At 39.5% G+C, this 9,538-nt stretch overlaps 1 protein-coding gene across 1 annotated transcript; it reads left to right on the plus strand.

Annotated features, from left to right (window-relative positions):
• The first annotated feature begins 1,527 nt into the window (after nucleotides 1-1,527).
• On the plus strand, nucleotides 1,528-6,168 carry LOC139469062 (apolipoprotein D-like). Its single transcript, XM_071251190.1, has 4 exons — nucleotides 1,528-1,763; nucleotides 2,077-2,140; nucleotides 3,787-3,942; nucleotides 5,208-6,168. The coding sequence occupies exons 1-4, from the start codon at nucleotides 1,632-1,634 to the stop codon at nucleotides 5,450-5,452; spliced, it is 597 nt and encodes a 198-aa protein (XP_071107291.1). The 5' UTR covers nucleotides 1,528-1,631; the 3' UTR covers nucleotides 5,453-6,168.
• The last annotated feature ends 3,370 nt before the right edge of the window (nucleotides 6,169-9,538 follow it).

Raw genomic sequence — 9,538 nt, forward strand, 5'->3', positions numbered from 1 at the left:
TGATGTAACTGAACATAAAACGTCAATGTTAGAGTCTGAATTATCTGCCGAAACAGATTCCATTGGGTGTAAAAGGCGAAATAGCGGTGAAAATTATATGAATGAATTATTGACAATCAGTGATGACACCAGGTGTTCGCGAAAAGGGTAAGCCTGTCCTTCCGTTCCGGCACAATTTGCATAAATTTGAAAGTGTTTGATACACCATGCTAAAAATAACATTTTGTTATGTTATGTTTGTAAGGAAATACTGTTGAAAGAGGCGTGGAACCCATCTTCCCGAAGCAAGAGAGTTAACTGACTATGAAAGTCCAGTTTCCACCCTTTCCGAACTAGGCTGGTATTAGTGAGTTACATTTTGGCTGGACTAACGAGTCTATGCATAGTCCAATCAAAATCGAGCACCCAAATCAAAATCCGGTTCGTAGAGTGTCATTCAGATTTCGGTCGACTGCAGGATTTGCAAAGCATGTGCACCGCGAACTCGTTGTCAACAGATATTTTCTAAATCTTTTCATGTTTTTAATCAAGGTGCTCACGTGATTTGATGCACTTCGCGATGTAGGACTCGTTTTATCACAATACATGTATAGATCTTGATTATCGATCAGATCGTCTTGACTGGGCGCCACCGTTTTGTTTGAAACAAATGCAAGTGATACGAGAGGTTGAATCTTATTGGACATAACTCGTAATAGCCACTGGTGGCGCTACGATCCAGCCCAGAAATTCCAGCCTAGTTCGGCAAGGGTGGAAACTGGACTTTCAAAGTCAGTTAACTCTCTTGCCTCGGGAAGATGCGTGGAACCAAACGCACTCACTCATTAAATCGTAAACTGTTATGGTTGGTTCTCAGTTTTAACGATTTTGTACTTTCAATTGGGGTGGGGTCCATTTAACAACCAGACAACGATGTATACATGTATTGCAGTGATGTGTATCTTGTCACTGGGTCACGTTACGTTCACCCTGACCCTGGATCTCAAACCTTACATCTAACTGTACTCTCACTAAAAGATCAAATCTGGATCTGAACTTAAGCCTCAAAGTAAGATTGACCAATCAAACTTACTACTTACCCCACATGAGCTCGAATCCCGTCAGAAAAAAAGCCAAGATGGTTGTTACTGATCTAATATGACACCGTATACCGTCAGTAACAGCCATTATGGATTTTGCTACACCAACTTCACATATTTCACATGAACATTCTGGAACAGAAATTCGTTATTCGACACTGTATTGTGTTTTAGTATAATTAATTGTGACTGTGCTAAGACATTTTTTAAAGAAACCAAGTTCGTGACTTTATTAATAAATATTTTTGAGAAAAAAGCTCACAGTGGAGCCTCGCCCAATATTATTCTGCTAACCTAATATGACACCGTATACGGCAACCAAAGACACCATAACTAATGATAATTATGCCAGTTGCCCCAATCACGTTGTATAACCTATTGCCGGATTTCTACACGTGATATATCACGTTAAGATAAGCGACTTAGGGATAGTCCCCTATCACGAGAATAGAAAACGTGTCTGTTTTATAACCATCGACTCAGCTTAGGTATAAAGAGAATACAGGCCAACTGTTCCATCGCAGAAGTCACACGATCTCAACACAAACCGACATGACAGCCTTATTCGTAGTCTCCGCTTTACTCGCCACAGCGTCAGGATTTGTCCTTGATACATTCATACACAAAACTCCTCACACCGTCACACAGCTCGACGATGCCAAGTATCTCGGTCGGTGGTATCAGGTGAGACAATAACATTGTTCTAAAAAAATAATAATCAAGCCTCGTGATACTGAAAAAAAGGATTGCATTGTAGGAAAAAAAATTCTTGCAGACTATAATAAGTGTTTATTATGTTTGTTATTTTAAAAAAAATGAGCACCTGTTTCTGATGAAATATTTTTTAAGCTCCAGTACATTAAAAAAATAATGGCGATCTCAAACGAAAATGCCGATTTGTTGGAGTCAACCGTGATATACCTGGGACATTGCCGACTTCGGCGTTAAACTTGCACTCACTCCTAACTCACTCATGGTGTGCATGTTTGTGTCACAGATGTGGTCAAGCGAGTCAGTGGGGAAATGGTTTGAACAAGGAGCGAAATGTGTGACGGCGGATTGTAAGTACAACTTTTTTTTGTTTGTTTGTTGTTTAACGGCACACTCAGCAATATTCCAGCTATATATCGGCGGTCTGTAAATAATATCGTCTTGACCATACAATCCAGTGATTGACATCATGGATATCGATCCACGCAATTGGGATACGATGACATGCATTAACCAAGTCAGCGATCCTGACCACCCGATCCCGTTCGACCAGCATAGTCGCCTCTTACGGCAAGCATGGGTTTGCTGATGACCTATCTAACCCAGATCTTCGCGGGTCGTAAGTTCAACTAGAAATGTTACTTTAAAGGTATGCTGATGTTGTGCATGTGTGTCTGTGTGTGTATATGAAACATAACACTATAACTATTTAACCCAATTGTAAAGAAATACATTGAAAGTATATCATTCACTGAAGTGTTCCCATTTTTGTCAGAGATTTCTGTTCGAAAACAATGTTCAAGGGAAAACTGGGAAAATACAAACAATTGCCTTAGGTTTGGAAAACAAATAAGAATATGATAATTTCGCTGAACATGGTGATGTCCTGAAATAAAAGTGTTTTGCAAATTGTTGGGTTCCTCCTACCAGACAAGAATTGTATGTCGTGAAGAAGTGTCCGAAAAAGAATTGTATGTCTTGAAGCAGTGTCCGAAAAAGAATTGTATGTCGTGAAGAAGTGTCCGAAAAAAATTGTATGTCGTGAAGAAGTGTCCGAAAAGAATTGTATGTCGTGAAGAAGTGTCCGAAAAGAATTGTATGTCGTGAAGAAGTGTCCGAAAAGAATTGTATGTCGTGAAGAAGTGTCCGAAAAGAATTGTATGTCGTGAAGAAGTGTCCGAAAAGACTTGTATGTCGTGAAGAAGTGTCCGAAAAGAATTGTATGTCGTGAAGAAGTGTTCGAAAAGAATTGTATGTCGTGAAGAAGTGTCCAAAAAGAATATTGGCCGGTTTAAAATGTGCCTTTCAGTTTAACTGTCAGCGTTGTAAAAGACTATAAAGGACAACACTGTTTCCAGCGAATTATATTTCTTTATAACAAATTCCCCAAGGAGTCTGGGAATAAGCCCACTATAACACTAAGTGTCCCCACGTCACACGTTTCCGAGCCTCATCTCTTAACAATACGCGCTAAATGACGTAATCAAGATAGAAACGTCAACGCTCACCAAAGACATCAACGTGTTCGCCACTTGCCGCTGAGGTTATGTTGCGAATAAAGCTACACGAGGAAAGCTATTCAATACGCTATGAAAAGACTTAATTTCAGAGTATTGGGATTGTTATAATACTTCTTCGGCTCTCGGTAACCCATAATACGAGGAAATATCACAGGAACTCGTTATTGGTCAGTGAATATAATATGTACACCCTATATGCACTTCTCTGCTTACATATAGGAGGGTATATATCTATTTACTGACCAATAACGAGTTCCTGTTGGATATATAGACTACTGAGGGTCGGGTCGTCACAATGTATGACCTAGCCAGTTGCGTGTCATTGTGCCAAGACGGTGTGGGTCGTTACTCACTGTCAACCACTAGTTTGCTCGCCCCAGATACGTCTAGTTACCGTTGCTGGAATATTGCTGAATAAAACAACATTCGCTCACTCACTCACTATGGTCAGCTCCATGTCACGTTCTGTATTTAAGATGGCCTCAGCCCTGACGGTCGCATCACTGTCCTCAACTCTGAACGTGTTGGCAGCCCTACTGGTCAGCTCAAGGTCATCCACGGCTTCGTCAACAAGACCGCCGTCGTCGGACAGCTGAAAGTTTCCCTTGAAACTGTCCCTTTCGCAGCCCCATGTAAGTAAACTTCGCTTCCTAAGAACGGCAAAAAAACAGTTCGGTGGACTGGTCGAAAGAGCGTCTGCCCCGAGAACAGAAGGTCAATGGTTCGATCCCCTCGCCGCGTCATACCAAAAGACGTTAAGATAGTACTTGCTGTTGCCCACCATGTTGCTTTGCACTAAGGGGCTACAAGAAGGCCCGGTCGGCTCGGATTCATTATACTGTGTCTCAGTCGGGTATCCATTTTAAACTGCAGCATTGTATTTTAGTGGGCTAGTACATTAAAACTGGCGTAAGTCCGAACTAGTACAATCAGCCACACAACCATACATGCAAGTCACAACAATCTTGACCTCATTTTACCCCACCTTCAAAAGTCTCACGTGATAGATACATGACATTGATTACATTATTGGGAGATAAAGGTTATCCTGGAAACAATAAAAGGCGAAGTCGAGCATCTGTTTGTTTGATAGTGCGTCTATATGTAGCGTTAGGCACGACTCTCTGACTCTCTTCTAGTGTTTACACTCAAACAGATTTAGAAAATATGCTGTCAAATCACAAGGTTGACTAGCTCGCATTCTTATCTCAGTGAGGTAGCACTATGAAACCGGCATTAGTTCGGGCAAGTACTTTTATATCATAGTTTGTTGAGTGATATTTTGCCTCAAAACCATTTGTTGTTGGTCGGAATTTATCAAATAAAAGTCTTCCGTTATATATTCTTTGAAGAATGTTAGGGCCGGTATGATAAGGAAAAAATAAATTCTCTATGTTTCCATTACCATTATTTCTAAATTCGACAGGACTTTTATAGCGTTGAGTGGGAACAAAGTCACACATTGTTTGGAGTAGGGGGCCGACCATTTCATAGTCTTTAAGAGTTGGAGGGGCCTGGAAGCTTGTATAGAGATTAGATATTTATTTAAGCTACATCTATTTTTTATATTTGAAACTATGATCCTGGATATTTTAGAAAGAAAAACACATTGCAACGATGTAATTTTGTGGCATATATTTCTTTTCAACATTCTGAAGCACAATTATTTTTTTCAAGAATTTTCGGGGACAATAATTTATATTTTTTATATTTTTTCCATAAAACCCCAGGCACCCAGTTCCGTCAGCAAACTGTAGAACGTAGTCCCTCTTTACGTCAATGTATCACATACTGAACCCATTCAATTTTCTTATTATGTAATCATCAACCATTTACCTTGTCAATTTATCATAACATGGACAGAAAACAATGACTTGCATGAATGTATTTCCTTCAGACTGGGTGCTGAAACTGGGCCCGGCTACATTCGGCGCAAACAAGCAATACCAGTACAGCATTGTCAGTGACAACATCGAGGGGACGCTGTTCGTTCTGGCACGTGACCGGCAGGTGTTCAAAGCCCAATACGAGGCTGAAGTACTGAAGTTCCTCAGTGAACAGGGATTCACAACATTCTACAACAAACCAATCCGCACGTACCAGGAATCGGATTGTGTTTACAACCCAGACAAGGGACACTAAAATACATGGTGTCTAGGACACGTGCTACCATCACTATTTGATAGTGATAAATAAACACAGCTTATGATGATATCGCACAACGGAGATTTTTTTATGATTATAGAAAGTGTTTTGTCGCTATTGTCTTCATATTCCTGTCTGGAGGAAGTCTAACTTGAAATTTAATTAGTCGTATGTAGGTCAGATATCTGTTATTTCAATTTGGATCCGAACGCTTTAGTTAAATTGATGTTTACGTACTAAAGGCATCTTAGGTTTGAAGAAGGGAATGGAATTAGATACCTGACTTTGACCAATGAGAATCAAGCATTCTTCAGTGTCATGGTAGAGTCCAAGTATGCCGAAATGAATACTTGTATTCTACCAGTGTGTTGGATGGCCAGGAAACAATCACTATCATGGGTTCAATAGATTCCTGATTATGATCGCTAAATGGTGAAGGTCTCCAAAAAGACAGAAATGTGTGTTACGTTAGGCACTTCTTTTTTCAGAATACTTGTTCGTATCAGAACGGACGCACTAAGCAATTCTGTATGCGACCTCCATGTCTATTTCAGATGGGTGGTCTTCTTGGTTGAAAATTCGACAAATAGCATGCACATTTCTATATGTTTTTCATTTTAAATTTTTCAAACATTTTTCCATTCTTGTTCTGGTCTGCCATTTGGGTGTAGGCGTTCATCATACATTTAGACGAGAGATTTATTATATATGAAAGTTATGTGTTCAACTCTCAAATCTTATCAAAGGGAGTTGTTAATTGAATGCGATGAATTGTGCTAAATCAACTCTGCAGCAGCATTGTTTCAGCTATTCGCGGGGAGGTTGAATGACTTATACTGTGCTTTACACACAAGAATTGCGGTCAGCGTATGGTGGAGTTGTATATATATTGTTGAAATGGTGATGTGTGGTAATTGTTCATTAAACAGAACAATTTGGTTAAAACTCGTGTTTGTGTTTGTGTTAAAAAGGAGTATCGAATACATTATGTCCAAAATGCTATTTTGTTCTCATTGGTTTTGAAAGTACTATTTTGGACAAAATGCAAAACAGAGCCACAAGTTTCTGTAGCTCACCTAAACATTTTTATTGTTATATTAGATTAGTGTGGTCATATTAAAGTGTTAGAAGGAATAAGTCAAAGAAATAACAGTTGTTTCTACACAGCAGACACCTGCTCGGTATGTTCAGTAACCTACACATTTATACATGCACAACTGGCTATGGAGAGACATAATTAAACTCCATGGTGACAGTTGTTGCACTAAATGCAGTAATGGAAAACCTAAGGCAAGAAGCTGGAATTCACCAGGTTGTGTGCATCACATACAAGTATGAAAGATTTCATATGAAGAAAACATCATAATAATGTTTAATCTATATTATTTGTTCGTTTCTGTGTTGTTAAACGCCTCAATATTCCAGGTATAATTATGACAGTGGTGTGTAAATGAACGAGTCTCAAAGAGACAATCAAGAGGTTGACATCATGAGCATCGATCTACGCATTGGGATACGATGATATGAATCAACCAAGTCAGCGAGCTTACTTGTGATGTTCTGTACAACTTCTAACTTGGTTGATTGTGTTTCGTTAATAGATAAACATGTTATATTAATTAAACAAGGTATGGAATAATTGTTGTCAGTGCATTTTGGAGGCATGTCCTTTGTGCTCACTGTACAGTCAATGTTCAAAGTGTTTAGTTTACATTTCATGTCTTGATTGTAAGAATGTAAGAAATTAGACACCTGATACACAACCATCTTGAAAAACAACCACACCTGCACTGTCGTATTACAATTACATTTTTACATGAATATTGAAAATGTACGTTAATATTAATACAGCATGTGCACCGCCAACTCGTTTGCAACAGATATTTTCAAGTTTTTAATCAATGTGCTCACGTGATTTGATTCACTTTGCGATCTAAGACCCGTTTTCTCACAATATAGATCTTGATTATCGATCAGGTCGTCTTCACTGGGCGCCGCCATTTTGTTTGAAGCAAATGCAAGTGATATGAGAGGTGGAATCTGATTGGTCCATAGGAGAGGCATAGAAGGGGCTTAATTTGTAACAGCCACTGGTGGCGCCGCGATCGAGCCCAGGAATTCCAGCCTTATTCGGCAACATTCGTCACCACTCGCCCCTTTCCGTAACCTGCAAGAAATAACTCGAGTTGGTCACGAATGATTCGGCAAGGGTGGAAACTGGACTTTTAAAGTCATTCAACTCCCTTGCCTCGGGAAGATGAACGATGAAATACATATTAAATATAAAGTCACCAAGTCATCGACATAATCGCAGAATCTCTTGATCTTCGAATTAACGTTGAAATATTTGTGATAAATCAGCAATATATTTTGATCGATCTTCTGAAGTTTTGAGCTCTTGGCATAAATACCAAGATCAGTTCCTTTACAAGATTGCTTTCCTTCAGACTGTTTAATATCATCTATCATTGAAGACTCTGAAGCAGATTGTATGGCTTTATCTCAAAAGGCTCGCCACAGCATTTATGATTTAATGTTGATGCATCCGTGTGTGAAAAAAATTCAGTGAACAGGTCTTTGTAAAATAACTCGGTGGATGGATCCTTATATAATAACTTTGTCATTTGACTTCAGTGAAGAAGATTTTAAAACCCATTCACGTCACTGTCCATTGCACATATTGTGCAAACGGCCTGCCCAATGCACGATACGGGCAGTTGCACAGATTGGGTGTAACAGATATACCCGAATGTGTGAAAAGACTTGTGGCCTCTTTTCACGTCCTTGACATATAAACGGGCCTATTTCAATAGTTTACTAAAAATAGACCCGCGTCATGACTACGCTGTGCAGTCATTTGGGGAGAGTAGTGTACACAAACCAGTGAATTATTGACGATGACATTCAGGATGGATCTTACCAAATGGTTTACAGTGACAACCTTGTGTGCCCTGATGTTGGTGTTTGACGGTTTACTCCATGATGTTGATTGTGACGTCATTTATAAGGTCGACTTGAGGCTGATGATGCTACTGTTCGTCATCAACTTTAGAAATTGTGTATGTTCCCTTGGTATCAACATGCATGGTTACATATACATCAAAGTAACTATCAGTTGTGTGAAACATCTCTTCCTTCAGAAAACAGTGATACTTTGGGGAGCGTTATTGTGTGTGTTGATTTCGTGGCTGATTTATGTGACACGGGGAGTGATGTTGTTGTTAGATGATCATATCGTGCAGCAAATTTATCATCAACGTTCTGTTGTTGAAAACGAAAAAACTTTCGTTACTGATCCTGACTTCCTGCCCTCGAGGTTCACAGTAACATCGAGTGTACTTGACGGCGAAGACATGGAATTGATTTGCGATCACATGAACGGCAAAACAGCTTGGCTATTCAATGGAGAACCACTGAGTGAGTCCTCGCGTCTTCATAGCTTTTTGCGAAAAAACACACGAAGGAGTTTTCAGGTCTTAAGATTACATTCCGTTACACATGGGGACTTTGGTACTTATTCTTTTGTCGTCAGTTATCCGAATAGGACAGCACTTGAGCTTGTGCGTAAGGGGGTGTTGCAGTTTCGAAATGAATTCGTTCTGTATTCCATTCTGTGTGAATATATACTTCTAGAAGATGTTCCGCGATCGGACAAAGTTATGGTACCTTATAGTGGAATGTTTGGTGCGACATTTACGTTTGCCTCTTTCACCGATGACGACTACATGTACGTTGACAGGACAGTGAATGGGCAACCAATGGATCTTGTTTGTGATCCCAGTGAGAGTTGTTCATTGCTGCTGTATTTATACAAGAGGTATTACCTCAGAGAAACAGTCGGGACAGGTGTTAAATATTATGAACATATAGCTAATGATGCATATTATAAGCAGAAGTCTGTTATTACCATTTATCAGATGTGCATGTGCCCTAAAGCATTCGGAAAACATTCAGTGTCATATTTTCGGAGAGTTTTCAATCGTGAAAAGGGTATTTTTGAGATAATTGAAATTCAGGATGCTCAGTATTTCACCGTAGAGCCTTCACGATCACCATTTCTGAACTGGATTATTGATGTATTAG

This window comes from Haliotis cracherodii, unplaced genomic scaffold (genome assembly GCF_022045235.1).
Source record: "Haliotis cracherodii isolate W230 unplaced genomic scaffold, xgHalCrac1.p SCAF_2, whole genome shotgun sequence".
NCBI lineage: Eukaryota > Metazoa > Mollusca > Gastropoda > Lepetellida > Haliotidae > Haliotis > Haliotis cracherodii.